Source organism: Sinocyclocheilus anshuiensis, unplaced genomic scaffold (assembly GCF_001515605.1).
Source record: "Sinocyclocheilus anshuiensis isolate Anshui unplaced genomic scaffold, SAMN03320099.WGS_v1.1 scaffold259, whole genome shotgun sequence".
NCBI classification, from domain to species: Eukaryota; Metazoa; Chordata; class Actinopteri; order Cypriniformes; family Cyprinidae; genus Sinocyclocheilus; species Sinocyclocheilus anshuiensis.
Window position 1 is genome coordinate 122,567 of NW_015549576.1, and position 18,852 is coordinate 141,418.

Consider the following 18,852-nt stretch of genomic DNA (forward strand, 5'->3'; position numbering starts at 1 on the left):
ACTTTACATGTAATGAATCTAGAATATATGAAAGTTTCATTTTTTGAAATGTTACACAAACAAAACGATATTTTCACGATATTCAAATTTTTTGAGATGCACCTGTATATGTATGTGACCCTGGACCACACAACCAGTCATAAGAGTAAATCATCTGAAAGCTGAATAAATAAGCTTTCCATTGATGTAAGGTTTTATTGGAGTAGTGTCACCCGGGTGGGAGTCCTATTCTCTGGGAATAAAAAAAAAAATCATTTAGCAGATGCAGAGACCCCATATATATATATTATCAAAACATCAACAGAGAAGGGTCTTTTAAACTACCCTTTTATAAACATTTTAAAGAGGCTTAGTGTCTTTTTGCATGGTTTGATAAAAGCATAAATCAACATTTTATTCATAAAGTTAGGCTACTAGTTCATTCAATAGTACTAGACTGGCCATGTTTACTTGCAACGACTAAACAGAGCAAATAAGACATTTTTGAAGGCAATTTACTGTACTTAAAAAAAAAAATCTGACTTACGCTGTCCCTTTATCAAACTCTGAATATAAAACCACCTAATTACTATTAATGAGTTAAGTCTTCGACATAAACATTTCCTAAATTCGTCCCAAGTAATGCAAATAACAGATAATGAGCAGAACAGGTTAAAACGATTAAAATAGTCCCGATACTTCATCACAAACTGGCGGGCTGCCAAAGCGATAACCCTCCATTTGTAGTCCAACTGTAAATATAGGCGAATCTCTGCCAGTCAAGGGAAATCTTTTTTTAATGACTTACAGTACATTTGTGATTATTAAATCAGCGCGCAATCCCTCGCATCGTGACCAGATTCCCGTCAGCAGCGCGGAGGGATATCAGCTGTGCGGCAGCGCCCTCTAGTGGACATCCGCGCAAAACTACCATCAACTGAGGACCACCAACACAACAGTCAGTCAGCACACAGATCAACACACGAGAAGCAGGTCAGCTGCTAAAAGATTTAATAAAAAAAATGAAATGCGCAGAAGCGCTCGTAGTACTAAAGCAGATCAAGTACAAATGTTTCACAGATCAAATACAAAACGGTAAAAAAAAATTTAAAAAAAAAACACCTCCAGTTCTAATTACTGTAACATAAAAAAGGAAAATAGAACACTTTTAATTTGAAAACAAAATCAATGATTTCCCCAATTTGTTACATCACATCTTTTCCAACAGATAACAGCCATCCCCAATCTCCACACACATCTGTACACACACACACACACACACAATTACATAAAACATCCCAATTAATAACTGCACAGTGCTAATTACACGTTTGCAGATAGCACCCATATCTAAACTTGAAAAACTTTAGGAATTTCTCTCTTCTTCTTAGCTTAAACACTTCAGCAATTGCTGATTACTGTGAAAACGTATTTGAATTTGTGTATTGCAAAGTCCACCATTAACATGCCGTTTTACACCTGAAAGCTTGCATGCTTATTTACTGGGGTGAAAGACGCTTTATTTAATACTTCCAGTTTTTAAACAAGTTAACCACCCACCCCTTTTTCAACATTGCAGGCTTAAAATATAGATTTACAAAGGCTACATTTGAATCAAGGCATTAAAACGGGAGAAAAAAGGGAAAAGCAATTCATCAGTCGAGGGGATGTGCATTTGGAGAGCGCTTGTGACCGAACACATCTGAAAGAGCTATATATATATATATATATATATGAAGACAATGAAAGGAAGTGACATCACAGCGGCCTCCAGGAACATGAAAAACACACACACTGCTTTGAGGAATAAGACAGAGACGTTCAGGATCAAAGCCAAACCAGCATTAACAGCGCTTCCTTTCACAACATGCTTTAATACCCAACTCAAGTTCACACAAACACTTACATCCCAACCTCTGCACCTTCATCCATCGCACCTGTAACACACGAAAACCTCCGAAACACCTCACCAAGACCCTTGACACGCACCCAAAACCCTTCCAAATAAAACCTGACAGCGCGGCTGCTTTGTGCACTTCTCAATATGAACACACAAAATTATCGTACACTGAAATCAATTTTTATACAAAAATACATGAACCTATCTGACTTAGTGGTTAAATCACATAGAAACTTTAGTCGGCTGATGATTTGGGCCAGAAAAGCGACATCAAGTTTTGAAAAAAATAAAAAATAAATAAATAAAAAAACATCACATTTGTCTTGTTCTGGTCACAAAATACCATATTTAGAACGTTTACAGTGTTATTAAGACAATATCTATATGTGTAAACAAGCACCGGTTTATATTCTCACAGATCTCTAAATGACAGTAATACACTTTTGTGAGTAAATGTTGTCTATCGTTCCCTTAAAATCTGATTACAGCATGAATTGAGCGATTAATGTGAGATGTGTACAGCCCAGATATCAGCACACGCTTCCACACACACACAAATATATTTACACACATATACACACCGGCTTATCAATCTTATCATGGGTCAGGCTGAAAGGCCCAGTGTAACTGAAAAGTGGTTTGCCCATTAAACCTGATGTAACAGTTTAAAACCATACAGCGAATTAAAAAAATAAAAGAAATTCACATTAAATGAAAATTAGTCTCAACATGTAGTATGTTAAAAAAGCACAGAATATAAAGCGATAAATAATTAAAATAAAAAACTCTCTCCTCTGGTCATCTAGAGTGAAGTCTTCTATTCGGGCAGAATTCACAATATAGACAAACGCAGGCCACGCTGGAAAATAAGCAGATTTATGCATTGAGCCTTGTTCAACAAGTTCATAAATGCATTTAAAAAAGACATTAAAATGATATTTAAAACCAATTCATGCTTTTGAGAAAAAAAAACAAAAACAAGTAAATATTATCACACTTTCGAAACAAATAAAACTAAACATAAAACCAAAGCAAAAAAAAAACAAATAAAAAAAAAAATACAAACAAAGAAAACAAAAAGAAATGAAATCCAAACAAGAAGAAAGCAAAGCAAAACAAAAAAAAATAAAAAAAACATTAAAACAAATGAACACAAACAAAAACACAACAAAAACACGCAAGGCAAAAAACAAATGTAAACAAAACAAAAACACCACATAAACCAAAGCAAAAGAAATTAAACAAAGGCAAACAAAACCAAAACAAAACAAAAAAGAAAAGCAAAAAACTAATAAAACAACAAAAACAAAGCAAAACAAACAAACAACAAAGCAAAAAAACTCAAATGAAATCAAAACCACACAAAAACAAACGTAAATACAACAAAACAAAACCCAAGAAAAACAAATAAAGACAAAGTAAAAGACAAAACAACAAAGCAAAGCAAATGAAAAGAAAAGAAAACAACTAAGACGAAAGCAAATAAATGAAGACGAGCAGCTGATGGCATGCACTCTGGTGTGTTGGTTGTGATCAGGAGACTGCTGCTGACCTGATGTTGTTCAGCTCGCTGGATCACGGCTGATGTTCTCCTTCCCCAGAGGAAGTCTCCTGTCTGCGCCGGGCTGACTCCCCAAAACCTTCTTCTGCATTCAAGCACAGTAACACTCTCAGTCTATACATGCACTCGTTCAAACACTGACCAACAAACACACAACCCTCCCTGCAGGCTATTCTTTTGAGAACCTTCCCAGAACGTTCCCTGCAGGTTATTTTAGGTTTAATTTTATAACCTGGAGCAGTGGTTCTCAAACTGGGGTACGTGAGGTGACGGAGGGGGTGCGCCAACAAAATGCTGAGCTTTGGCATTTATTTAATTCTTCCCAGCAAAATGCCACTTCTAGTATAAAAACTGGAAAATGGGAGTGCTGCAAACACTCGTTTATTGATCTCTTTATTGAATAATTACTTATAATCAATATACATTCGAGAGTAAATACTGTGATTTCACAGAGATGTGACCCGTCTAATTGAGGAGAACATGATATTAACCGAGAAGTTTTTGTTTGCTGACCAAAAGACAGAACATCAATTAATTCAGTGGTAAGAAATGAATGTAACGTTATCCTAGCTAGAGTCAAATAAATGTTATTCATTTTTAATGTCTGTAAAAATAACATTTTTAAAACCAGATATTTTGTTGAAGTCCAAAATCCAAACTCCACCAAGCTACTGTTATAAGCATGAGCCCCGTCAGACTGGTCGTGGCGGCGGTGTTGCAACAATATATAGTGATATTCTCAATGTTACTCAGAAGACAGGATACAGGTTTAACTCATTCGAAATACTTCTGCTTAATGTTACACTATCAGATATGCAAAAGAAATTATCGTATCTCTTGCTCTGGCTACTGTGTATAGACCACCAGGGCCACATACAGATTTCCTAAGTCATTGTTATTTGGTGCTTAAGAAACGTAATATGTGGGTTATTATATGGCACATGGTAGTTATAATAAAGAAATCTTACATATTAACGGATTATTCAATCTCATTTAATGCTCCTTATGATGGTTAAATGTGCTCTGATTATCCTTAATAATTAAAAATAGTTTGAAACAAGACATGGTTTAGTACTGATTATTGAGGACCATATCCGTCTTGTCTTCCATGCCGCTTATACTCTACGGGACGCGGGAGCGCTGGATGATTACTGACATACAGCAGCGGTATATCAGAGTAAAGAGCTTAGGAGAACGTTCTGGGAACCTTCAGAGAACGTAAACAGAACATTCCCTTTAGGTTAGGAGAACGTTCCGAGAACCTACAGAGAACGTTCTATTTACGTTAAGAAAACTTTCCTGGCTAACCAAAAGGGAACGTTCTGGGAACCAAAAGTTGTTAGCTGGGTGAACCGTCACAGTACGGCGGCTTTATATCTGCCAGCAGACTGACGACTGAACTAAAGGACCCACAGCTGCACTCGGACAGATGCCTTTAATAACTTCTGTGAACGTCACGGAGGTGAGTTGTGGGTGTGGTTTGATTAAAGCAGCGATAGAGAGATCTGACCTTGATGAGTCCACCGAAGGAGCGCGAGCGCGTGTGTTTTTTACTGGTCGGAGTCGTGCTCTCGCTCACAGGAGTGCTGGGACTCGACTGCTTGCCGAGCTGAAAACATCAACAACCACACAAGAATTACTGCACAAAACAGATGCGAGAATAACTGAATGAAAGTGCCACACTTCTAAATACAATTTGTTTTAAATGAATCACAAAATAAAATATAGCAAAAATGCTATAAAAAAATTTTTTTCAAAAGAGATCTGCCTTTAGTATCGTATTATGATGTTAATAAAGCATATTGCAATAGTCTCAAAAGCAAGTTATGAATAATTACTCTAACTACAGCTAAAATATCATGTAGTGTATTATTGTAGTGTCAATAATACTACTAATAATTCTATATTAATAATAATAATAATAATAATACTTATATATATATATATATATATACACACACACACACTGTACATATGAATTCTAAGCAAATGTAGGGGTCTGTTGTAAATAGTATATTAATTTAAAAAAATGTTGGGTTTTAAAAAAACACAATGTAATTATTGTACAAATGTATGGTAACATAATAACAAAAAGCCAACTAAAGGGGTCTGTTGTCATTTGTATAAATAATATGAATAACAATAATAATACGCACAATTTATTTTGTTGGGTTAAAAACTAAATAATTATTGTAAAAATGTCATAAGTTAATATAATAAAAAAGTTATGATATGGTTATGATTATAAAAATACTTATCGCAGTAGTGTCATTAATAGTAAGAAAAGGATGCATGATTTTGATTTTTTTGTTTTCAATAATGACAAAATAACTATAGGGAAAATTAAAGCTAACAAAATTTAAAAAAATAACACTAATATATTATAATATATAAAAAAAAATAATGATAATAATAATAAACAGATTTTTATTTTATTTAAATTAAACTATTGGTGAAAATGTAGGAAAACAACATCAATGGTCTGCTGCTATTAACAATAACAGGATTTACGTTTACACCGACTGAACTGATGAAGCGGCACGCAGTGTGCGGTCACCTGTCTGATGAGTTTTTTCTTCTTGGCGGAGTTTGGCATGTGATCGGTGACGTGTCGACAGAGCTCTCTGAGCGCCTCTTCTGTGTGACTGTCCACTGGCGCTGCGCTCCTCTTACACGCCGACGCGAACGGAGAACCACCGACCGACAGCAGCTCCAGATCATCCTGACAGCACACACAAGAGCATCAGCACGCTCAAGAACAAGCCCATCCGTGAAGAATGAGCACAGACGCCACAAACCTTGGAGTGGATCAGTCTGGTGTTCGCGAACTGAAGTCTGGCATGTTCCCTCAGATACGCCGGCGCCTTCGCAAGAGAGAAAACAGATTTCACTTGTGCTGCTATTGCTAACTACAAATCACTTGTTACCTGAAATAAATCAAAACATAAATATTAGATGGGAAAAAAATTCAACCTGAAAAACCTGAAATGAAAATGGAAATTAGAAATGTGTCCTTGGAAAATAACTGAAATATGTTTAAGTTGAAGAACTCAAACTACTCAAATAAAATACTGCTGAAATAAAAACAAAGCTAAATACAAATAAAACAACTTATAAAAAAGATTAAAGCACATACTAAAATGACTCAAACTAAAGATGAAATAAAAATAAATTGAAGTTAAACAGATTTTTTTTACTCAAAAAACTTACAAAAAGCAAAATTAGAAATGTTTCTTTGGCAAGTAACTGAAATAAATAACATTGAAGTTGACGTACTACAATTACTAAACCTAAAGCTGGAATAAAAATAAAGCTAAACATAAATATTAGAAAAATGACAAAAGCACATAAAATTAGAAATGTTTTCTTGGGAAGTACTTGAAAAAATGTTTAAGTACTAAAATTACTAAAACTAAAGCTGAAATAATAATAAATTCAAACTAAATATTTATATTATATATATATATATATATATATATATGACAATTACCAAAATTAAAATGAAAACTGAAAATATAGAAATGAAGGCTAATTCAAAATATTAATAAATACTATAAAAGCTTATATACAGTATATGCTACTAAAAGAACGCAGTGACATGTTACTATGATGTTATTTTCCATCTCATCAGTTATGTGAAAATAAATGCAAAATAGAAAAGCTGCATTTGTAGAAGGTGTGGTGGGAAAAGTACCCGAAAGATCTTCTGGGAGTGTTTGATGAGAAACGCCATGCTGCTGTTCAGTTTCTTCAGGTTCTCCTGAAGGTCACTGGCATTCATCTGAAGAAAGCAGCACATCACACAAGACAAATGATGCCTGAAACAGGGGTATTACAACTAACTAAAACCATAAAAAACATGATTTCCATTACTGGAAATTTACCTAAATTAGCTTTTATTTCAGCTAGTTAAAAGTTAGTTCAGCAACAATTTGTATTGTCATTTAGCTTTAGGGATGCACCGAATCTTCGGCAACCGAAATTAATAATAATTATTAGAATAAGCGAAAAGACCAAATAAATTGTACTGAACAATAACGTGACGCGATCAAATAGAGGCAGGCACTAATGCAGCAAACATGTCGGCATTTAAAACTGTCGGAGAAAGACATAAAAATCAACACAAGCACCGACAGCGAGAGACTGTTTAGCGCTGCATCTCATGTCTCTGATGAGAAGAGGAAGGGTGGTTGTTGCTGGTTACTGTATGATGATTGAAATCGTGAAATGGCCTTAAACGATTAGTAAATAAACTGCAGAACGTTATGTAACATGTATCCTGAGCGCTATCTGCTTATAGCCAGGGTTCAAAGTCCAAAGCGCGAGGAAAATCTGCGCTGAAACAGTGTTACTCGTCAGTCACTCAGTAACATTTTTATGAATTTTTTAAATAAAATAAAAAAGTAAGAAGATAATAATTAAAAAAGCTCTATTAATACATTTATTATAACATTCACAAATAGTGTTCAAATTGGGATCTGTAATATTTTCTAATGTTTTAAAAGAAGTCTCTTCTCAGCAAGGCTGCATTTATTTGTACAGTAAAAAATACATGCCTGGTTCAAGAAGGGGGTCTGATGGCCAAAAATATTATATTACTAACTTATTAATTTGAAGTTAAATTGTGCTTTGTTGGTATAATGTCTGCTAGAATGTTAAAAATGTTCATTGTTAAATATTTTTGAATTTTTGTTTTGTAATGGATTTTTTCTTTGAAAAGCAAGATAAAACAGTAAAAAGCACATTTTATGCAATGGTGAAAAAAACTGGCAAAATACATGGGGAAAAAACGCGAAAAACCGTGTTCTGTATTCGGCCTTCGGCCCAGTGTTTCATTTTGTTCGGTTTCGGCCAAGAATTTTAATTCCAGTGCATCCCTATTTAGCTTAACTTGATGTATATAACTAAAACTGAAATAAAAATTAATAAAAGTGAAACAAAGACAAAATCGCGCAGAAATACTAAACCTACAATGAAAACCGAAAATCTAAAAACAAAACCTATTAGTAAAAAACAATCCTATTATCTGAAAGACACAAAAACAATGTGAAAAGAAAGCAGCGGCGTACGTTCTTGGGCCAGATGACGTGTGGGGCGAACATGAGCGCGAGGTTGTGCGCGGACATCTTGTTCTTGTCCTGCTGTTTGGCGGTGTGGTAGAGTAGGTCCAGCAGCAGCTTCAGCAGGGTTCGGTTAGCGGTGGGCAGCAGCATCAGCAGCAGCTGCAGCGCCTCGATCTGACGCTCTTTATCCGGCAGACTCGTCTTGTTGCCGTAATCGTCAAACAGGCTCAGCTCTGCGCACACACAGACGGACAGTGATTACGAGCAGTGTTCATTTCGTTGACCAATAATTTTCGTCATAATTTTTGAAAATTAGATTTTGAATGACAAAAACTATGATGAAAATTAGGGCTGTGCGATATTGAAAAAAAAATGCGATACGTGATACCTTGTTAAAAAATGCGATATTCGATATGCGATACGATATTGCTTAAAGTATGAAAAATCAATTTTAAATTATATTTTAAAATATTTAAAAATGAAAATTATATAACCAATTTGTTTCACATTCTTTCTTGGAAAAGAAAGAATCACTACAACTTCTGAAAGTGACCAGCACAGCAGTGTTTTAGCAGTACATAAAAAGTAATGTCACAAATCAGAAAATGTCATTTTAACATCAATGTGAATGACAAAAAAATGAATGACACTAATTTTATATCATTGTGACTTTGCTTTCCACACACTTTAAGTACTTCTTCATATACCACAGCAAAAAATATAGTCTGAGAAAGTTCAAACATGATTAAAGGCAAGTGAACAGTCAGTAAAAAAAAGAAAGAATAAGGGGAAAAGAAAGAACAAATACACAATTTACAAGCATAGATAAAATAAACCGTAGTATTCAGGTACAGAAATGTAATAATTAAGTGTAAAATAACACTGCATAGTGTTCACTGTATGAATTAAATTTAGAATAATCTTTGTTATAGCTGTTTTGTTGTTTGATTAACATTAGTGACATATTCAGCAGCACGTATTTATAGGCTGCTGTCCCTTTAAATCCGACTGCACGGATCCAGTATAATGATACACGTCCGATTTTTTTCTCAGCTGTTTACATTCATTTAAATCATAACCGACTGCGTTTACGAGAATGATCGTCGAGACGGGTACTATTGACATGATTCTGTGTGTATGTGTCTGTTCAAACATAAGGAGGAGATGCGAAAGACGAATCAACTCGGTGTTCGCGCTGCGTCTGAAACGCTTCTCTCTGTGTGTGCGCTTTGCACGTGTGTGGCAGAACTGAAGAGACGCTGTGCGAGATGTGGCTTTTGCGCGCTATATGCGAACTAAAACTTTGACCTTTTGCAACGTTTTGATTTAAGTATTATTAAAATGATTCAGATATCGCACGCCGTTGTGATATGCATATCGCAATATTTACATTTGCGATATTTCGATATATCGTGCAGCCCTAATGAAAATCTATTGACATTTTCGTCAACGAATAAAAACGCAACAAAAATGTTAGTGAGGGACGATTTGCGAAGAGATTATATGCGTACACATGAACTGTATCATAGCCTATTGATATATCAGGCGGGGCATAAGCTAACATACACTTGCTGCACGTCTCACAAAATGTTCAAAAATGTCGATATCTGGGAGTAAGAGAAGAGCAGACATATGGGTAAATATAACGACGCAAAAGAGAACTCGATCCGGTCCGGTTTTCTGAGCGCACACACCGAAGCAGCGCACGAGTACTCTTTCGAATCTCAAGAACGGAGAAAAACACACTACATGATGTCGAATTGTCCACTTTGACGAGTATTCACGTAAACACACTCGGTTACGTCTGATGTGAACGTAAACAGCAGGGAGAATATCGGATGTGTATCAGTGCATTGCATCCGTGCATTCGGTTTTAAAGAGACAGCAGCTTAATTTAGTTGCTATTGTCTGTGGCACTGATGTTAATCAAGCAACAAAAGACAGACAGAAAATCACTCACTGCTCTTGACTGAATAACTTTAGTAGCCCTAATAATGATTCATCTAAATTTATGTAAATACATATGCCTGCTTGAAAGAATTAAGAAAGTGGTAGACAAGTTGTTATAAAGAATGCATAATTAGCCTATTTGTAATTCATTAAAAAGAAGACCATGTTCTTGTTTCTTTATGAGAAGTGGTTTCATTTCATTTTAATATAAAGGCATGTTGCGTGTCACCGCAGTTAAATCTGTGGCTATCATGATAAAACCTTACTATCAAACCTATACAATAAGTTTGGTAATTTTAGAGAAACGCTTAACATTTTTATGCATTACACTGTAAATAAACCTACTAATAATAATTAACTGCTGTAGATTTAGTCGACTAAAACTAGACTAAAACAAATCAGATGACTAAAATATGAGTAAAACTAAATGGCATTTTAGTCAAAAGACTAAATGAAAACTTGTTGAAAACTTGCTCTGCCGGACCTGTGATCTTCAGGTGAGCGTGCAGGTGCCGCTGGGTCAGCAGGGGCTCGGGCAGCTCCCCCAGGAAGCTCTTGAGGAGCGTGGCCACATCGTTGGGATGGAAGTCACCGGAGGAGAAGTCGATGTCTGCGCCGCTGTTGAGCTGCTCTCTCAGCGTCTGCTGTCTCAGGCTGTTCCCAGGAACCCGAAACAGACCCTCCACATGCAGATCTGCAGGACAGCAACCAGCTCTTCACTCTTTACTTTGTTATTCATTACACAAAAGCAAAATATAGTTGCATTTTACAGTGGATTTTACAAAAGGCACGGTCACATTCAGTTTGGCAAAATCCAGTCATTTTAATTGAAATCCAGGCAGTCAGGAAATTCGATATTTGATTTGATATTAAGAATAATATTTATCACAATAATGTCAAAAACAACGACAGTAACAAGCATGATTTTGTTTTTAAATAAATCACACACATAAATAATAATTATAATAAATAATTTTAAATCTCACTAATTATAACAAAAATGTATGTAGTGTATTATCATAGTGGTAATAATAATAATAATAATAATGGTATGATACATACATACATATATATATATATATATTTTTTTTTAAGTAATCACAAAAATATAGCAAAAATGTATGTAGTGTATTATCATACTATTACTAGTAATAATAATAATGGAATGAAATACATTATTTTTTAAATAATCCCAAATTATAGCAAAAATGTATGGTAATAGAATCTTTTAAAAAAATCACCTCAAGGGTCTGTTGTTTAAAAACAGGAAAACAATCAGTCAAGCTATCTCTTCATAGTTTACTTTGCATAAATCAATGTTATTATTTTTAAAACAGAAAAAGTATTCAATTTTATAATGGCTGTTTAAAGGTACAGCTACATCTGTTCAGCTAAATTTTGCAAGCAAAACAATTGAAAAAATAAAAAACTTTAAAAAAAGAAACTAAAAAAAAAAAAACAGGTTTATTGTGTTCATTTGTAGGGCTGCAAAATTTGGCTTAAAATGTTGTGATTATATATCAATATAAGTCAAGATAATTATTATAAAGATTATTATTATTACTAAATAAAGATATTAAATGGTTAATTCACCCAAAAATGAAAACTCTGTCATTAATTACTCACCCTCATGTCGTTCCAAACCCGTAAGACCTTCGTTCATCTTCGGGACACAAATTAAGATATTTTTGATGAAATCTGACAGACATTTTTGGGTGAACTAACCCTTTAAACTAAGAATCGACTATTGTAACAAAACCATTTCATTATAAAAATTTAAAAAAAATAAAGTATTTAAGAATAAATATAAAAATGTGAATATAGTAGTAACAATAATAATATGTTTTATAGAGCACTTTTATTTATGGAAAATCTGGTGTGAATTTGCAATGTTGTGACTTTTTATGTGACTTTCAATGTGAGCTGTGCTTAGTTTAATGAACCTTTTTTGCCTGTAAAATTTCACCATTTTGTTAACGTGACTGCACTTCAAGAGCCAGATTTACTAACAGCTTGTGCCAGCGCAAACAGTCTTTTTTTTTTTAATATATTTCTTTTTGGTGTTTATGATACGACAGTAGAGAGCAGACAGGAAGCATAGGGGGAGAGAAAGAGGGGGCAGAATCGAGAAAAGTCCTTGAGCCGGGATTCGAACTCGGGACGCCCGTAACGCAATGCCGTTATATGTCGCCACACTGCCCACTAAGCTATCAGCACTGACTCGCAAACCGTCTTTTGGTGTTAAAATAGTCAGGTATAGGTAATAGTAAATAGTCAGGATTTACTAAAGACGCGCAGTGAAGAATTAGCGCTGAAAAGGCGTACGCTTGAACTTATGGAATATGCATTTCTAGGAGTTTCCCTTTCAGATGCAAAATTTATGGGAGGAGCGTATTCAAATGAATCACGCAACGCGTTTTACTAACGTTTGCGCTCGTCAAATTACTGGTATTTGCAGCATTATTTAAAGCCCCAAAAAAGCATATCTTAAACTATTTTGCGCTTGAAATGGCTGCAATTATTGCTGCTAAGAGGAGGCTCTGTGGATTTTTTCCACACGTACAGGTGCATCTCAATAAATTAGAATGTCGTGGAAAAGTTCATTTATTTCAGTAATTCAACTCAAATTGTGAAACTCGTGTATTAAATAAATTCAGTGCACACAGACTGAAGTAGTTACTTGGAATGCCAGAAGAACACATTATCCGAATCCAAACACATGCTTATGCTAATTTGTACTGTGCTTGCTAGATTTGTTGGTCATTATGGAAATGAGATGTTGCATCTGTATTTTTATTTAAATTTGCGTGTTGTCAGTAAATCACCAGCAGAAATGTCCACGCCCATCAACTCTGTTTTGGAACTGCACTCTCACGCTAATTTGCCCTGTTTAGTAAGTCTGGCCCCAAGTGTCTAAATACTTTTGCGGGCCTCTGTATTTAATTACAGTCAGTAGGAGTCAATAGGTTATATATCTTCAAATTCACCTTCTCCAAATTCTGTTATACTGTGCTCACAAATGCATACTTGTATGTTGGATAACAGATCAAAGCCCCTCAATTACTCGGTGTTTAAACACAGCTAAAGGTCTTATTCCCTACAAAGCCTTTTCTACCGCATTAAAGGACAAACCTTTCAGTTTCTATAAGATATGGTACCCTTTTCTCACTTATCTTGGTATGGAAGAAACACATTTACTAAAGTTAGGAATCCAGAATTTAGCATGGAAAGGTTGAAAGGCTACCCTATTGTATTGTATTTTCACGGTTATACTGTTCTTTTGTTTCTGGTTTTATTTATTTCTCTTTTTTTGTGAATAATAGTTTACGTTCATATCCATACCATTTGTTTATTTGTCTTGTTGAATTTGTATGTATTTGTAACTTGTATGGGTGTTTTGGATTTGTGAAAACCCTGCCAATATCAAAACCTGCAATAAAAAAAATCAAAATAAAAACTCACTTTTGCTGAGGTACACAATGAGTTGATATATCTGGGCTATTCCTTCCTCCGTGAGAGGCATGCCGAACACAACACATTTGTCTGGAAAACAAAACACGTCAACCAGTTAAGAATTAAACACATTTTTTCGATAATAATAGTGTGTGAATTTCTTTAACTAAATTACTTTCAGCTTTCTAAAGACTATGTTTCATTGACAGCCTTAGTTTATAACAAATACATATTTCATATATATTTGCAAATAATACATTTGAATTCACTGTCAGTTTAATCTGAGTTCATTACAATTACAGAAGGATTTGGTGGAATAAATTAAACAATGAAATTATTAAATAAACCATGAAATATTGCAATAAATACATTTTGTAAACTGTAACTTGAAATATGTCTTTAAAATAACAAAGTTAAATATACCTTGAAGTAAAATGTAGCAGACAACATAAAACAATTATATGAATAATATAAATACTTATTGTATATAAAAAGTCTATTATGAAAAAATATTCATGCAAAAGGCCTATTTTTATATGATAAGGCATATTTCACATCGTTTTACACTACTGTTCAAAAGTTAAGGGTACGTAAGGTTTATTTCATGTTTTTAAAGGATGTCTCTTCTGCTCACCAAGGCTTCATTCATTTTATAAAAAATACAGTAAAAATTGTGAAATATTATTAAAATTTAAAATAGCTGTTGTCTATGTGAGTATATAATAAAATGTAATTTATTCCTGTGATCAAAGCTGAATTTTCAGCATCATTACTCCAGTCTTCAGTGTCACGTGATCTTCAGAAATCATTCTAATATGCTGATTTGCTGCTCAAGAAACATTTATGATATTATTCTTATTATCAATGTTGGAAACAGTTGTGCTGCTTCATATTTTTGTGGGAACCCTGATATATTTTTCTTTCATGATTCTTTGATGAACACTACAGAGAGTTCATGTTGAAATGGTAATCTCCTGTAAAATGTATTTTTATTAAACTGAATTTATTTTATATTTACAACTGAATTCATTCTATATCAGTGCCTTCATTTCATTGGGAACCAAATACTGTTAGTCACACAAAGAAACCAATCAGGTCCTGACTTGTTTTGCCTCAGTTTTCACCCGTTACTGTTGACCGCAATGAATCTAGAGCCGGCCAGTCGATAGCAAAACCCTACGGCTGGAAACTAACTCGAACAGCAATCGCTTAACTTCCGAGAACTTCCCAAAACAGACGACGTAATTCTCACACTGAAGGTTATTCAATAGTTTTTGTCAATAGTGTCTGAAATCTTCCCACAGAAGAATCACCGGTGCCGCCACAAGAAGCTCAAAGGCATATCAACAACAGACTGGTGGTAAATTTGTAGGACGCATGAGGAAGAATTAATGCCCACTGCAGGATGAAACAGAAACGGAATACATAGCTAGTCAATGGAAAATGGCTACAATTAAAAAAAAACCTTCTGACCTTTGCGTTTGAGGAAGTTGAACGAGCGGAAGAAGCCTCCGGCCGCAGTGGCGTTGGGCGTCTTGGGCTCCTCGTCTAGTAGCTGTGAGAATTCGGCTCCCGGGAGGTCGATGAGCCGCGTGATGTTGCTCAGCACCAGCTCGGTGAAGGCCTCGGGCCGCTCGTGACGCAGCTTCTCCACGAAGAAGTCAGGGTTGAAGATGATGGGCGTTTCTGACTCCTGACTGATCACCACATTGCACACCGTGCCCCTACGAACACACAGATATCATGGCATCACGCCGTTTTTATTGTTTATCTACCCATCAAATTAGGGCTGCACGATTATATGACAAAAATCATAACTGTCGATTATTCCCTTGAAACTGTAATTGTGATTATTAATTACGATTATCACAATTTACATTGTTTGATGCAACTGCAGGCCGTATTTTTATATGAAAATAAACAAGCTGAAAACACTAACTGAAAAACCTTTAGTGCTTTTCTATAGTATTAAGCCTCAAATGTCAACTATACATCAGATTGGTTTCTTCTTTAAATTATAAAAAAGTAAAAATATGAATGTGTTATAATGTTATACTAAAACTAAAACAATGGAAAACCCTTAAGATAACGTAGAAAGAAAAAAATTCACATCTTAAGCGTGCAGAATAACATAAGTGGACTTTGAACGATTAATTGCCGCTTTGAGCGATTACGTAATTGTGGCATCCGTAATTGTAATCGCGATTAGAAATTCGATTAATTGTGCAGACCTACATCAAATCATTCAAATAAACATGTCATTTTAACACACCTTGACTTAAATACATCTGATCTATGATGAGAACTTTTTCATTTTCTGAATAAAAATGAACTTTTATGTTTTTTTTGAGGGGCATAAAGTAAAAATGTCAGGGTGACACAACTGTACTTTCATCACAGTACAGAAAAATTATTAAAATAATTAAATTCTTGAAAAAACAAAAAACATTAATTTGCATTATCTTTTATTAACAAATATATATTTAAACAAAACTGCTTCACTTTCCATTAAAATCTTCGATTAATATAACTTGTCATGTGGTGAAACCATCATGCAAAAACAAAACAGGAAATGTGAATCAAGGGCAATACATCTCTTAAAATATCCAATAATTAAAATAAACTAAGCCAAGGTTAGTTCAGGCTTAAAATGTCATGCGTGCGACTCAAAAACATAATATTTATTAATTAATAATCTAATTCAAGATATTTGTGAAAAAAACACTTTTCAAAGTTAAAAAAAAATAATTTCTTTTTACTTTTTACTTGATGGTTACACCACATGACACCAAACTGAAACATTAGCAGACGCTTTTATCCAAAGCGACTTACAAATGAGGACAATAGTAGCAATCAAAACCAAGAAAAGAGCAATGATACGCAAGTGCTATAACAAGTCTCAGTTTTTTTAATTATTTAAATAAAAAGAAAGCAGATAGAAAAAGAATAGAGCAAGCTAGTGTTAGAGGCCTTTTTTGCTTTTGTTAATTGTATAATAAATAAAAAGAAAACAAATAGATAGAATACAAAACGATTAGAGAAGCTAGTGTTAGTTCTTTTTTTAAAGAAAACAAGCAGTTAGTAAATGAATTGAGTGCAGGTCTAACATTACATTTTACATTTATGTAAAATGGTATACATTTTTATACCATATGATACAAATACTACATTTGCGTGTAGATTTTTCCTTTTCTTTTGAAGGCCATAAACTGTAAATGTATGCATTTATTGTCATTTTATCCAGCAAAGACAGTTATGGAAGCCTTGAATGAAACAATCCGATTACTTGCTAGATTATATACACGAAATATTAGGATATTTTTGCATGCTCATTTAATATAGTCAGCTCTCACCTTAATACAAAATAAGCATTTCCCAGATAATAATATTAATAACTTGCTTTGTTTTCAGCGCAATTCTACGTGGATTTGGCAGAAAAGGTTAAATCTATAATGAAATTATTCATGGAACGCTGAAATTAAAATAAATAAATAAATGTACAATAAAATGCATGCAGAAATAAATAATATATAAAATGGTATACCAGATTTATACTAGATACTACATTTCTAATAACCTGGCATGTGTTTAAAACTGATTTTTCCTGTTCTTCTAAAGGCCAAAAACTGTAAATGAACATAAATTGTCATTTTATCCAACAAAGACAGTGATGGAAGCCTTGAATTAAGAAAAGCGTGCTTAAAACTGCTGTAAAATTGCTTCTGAGCAAGTACAGAACAGAAATGATTATGTATTATCATGTATATTGAAAATGTCAAAACATCAAAAAATGAAACAATCCGATAATTGGTAATACCAAGGCAAGAAGCTTTCTGAATACAGCTGTCACTTGGTTTCACTCTTATTTTGGTGGCACTGAAGTACAGATAGTACTCTGGTATTTACCATGCTCTGAAAGATTCACACATTCATTTCACCAAGGATTTTTCTACGGTTCTCTAAAGAATACCAAGTATTACTATGGTACTGCGCGTTTATGCCCATTCAAAGTTACCACGAAGTTTCTACCTCGCTGCTTCCACCCAACAACGTCTTCGCAGTTATTCAAAAGTGTAAATGGTTTACTGTATTTTCAGACTATACCTGTTTGACTAACATTTTTGTAAATAAAAATTCGTTACCTTCTGTCTCGTTTATTTACATCGGTGTCTTTCTCCGCGGCCATCTTTTATCTTCCGTTTGAATCCGCCGCTGCTGAGGCGTTAGCCGCTGCTTAATCAGGATTGGACAGTGAAGGAAAAGTGGGCGGGGCTATGGAGACAGGCGGGTTTGCTGAGTCCTGATTGGTCTATTCAAATGTTTCAGCGATACACAGATCAGATGTTGATGATTATATATTAAAAAGCGACCCTTTAAATGTGTAATATTATTTTACATTTACGTATTAGTATTTATTTTCGTTTCACTGTTGCTAAAGTGTTAACACTGAATGTTGTCGATATTTAGAAAATAACCATAATGGCCAAATAAATATTCATCTAGCTCATTGTGCTATGATCAACGTGAATTTACTACTTTATATGAGACATACATCTCTCTAAATGGATATGTGAAGTATAAGCATTGTGATTTTGCGTTTTTGAACATTTATAGAAAGGCAATCAACGCTTTTGTGCATAGCAATCATGAGTTTATTTATTAACATAAAACAACAATGAATAAAATAAAACTGAAAAGTTTGACCAAGCTTAAACATCTTAGCAAACACATGGAAAATCCACATGGAATATGCATCATCTACTCAAAATGTTATGAATGATATTTAACCAATATATATATATACACTACTGTTTTAAATATGCTGCAAAAATGCTGTTTTAAAAGTGGTCAAATGCACTGTTTGTGTTCAAATGTCTTATCAGAAATATACTACATGAACTGAAATCAATAAAAAAGAAAAGGATAAATAAATATAAATATATAAA

At 34.1% G+C, this 18,852-nt stretch overlaps 1 protein-coding gene across 1 annotated transcript; it reads right to left on the reverse strand.

Moving 5' to 3' along the window:
* Positions 1-988: 988 nt before the first annotated feature.
* Positions 989-18,119, reverse strand: LOC107657488 (rho GTPase-activating protein 19-like). The gene is made up of 11 exons (XM_016445593.1): positions 18,049-18,119; positions 15,380-15,630; positions 13,916-13,996; positions 10,938-11,147; positions 8,510-8,736; positions 7,135-7,221; positions 6,239-6,304; positions 5,998-6,162; positions 4,951-5,049; positions 3,432-3,525; positions 989-2,738 (listed from the first exon to the last, which is right to left on the reverse strand). The coding sequence occupies exons 1-10, from the start codon at positions 18,090-18,092 to the stop codon at positions 3,442-3,444; spliced, it is 1,314 nt and encodes a 437-aa protein (XP_016301079.1). The 5' UTR covers positions 18,093-18,119; the 3' UTR covers positions 989-2,738; positions 3,432-3,441.
* Positions 18,120-18,852: the final 733 nt, after the last annotated feature.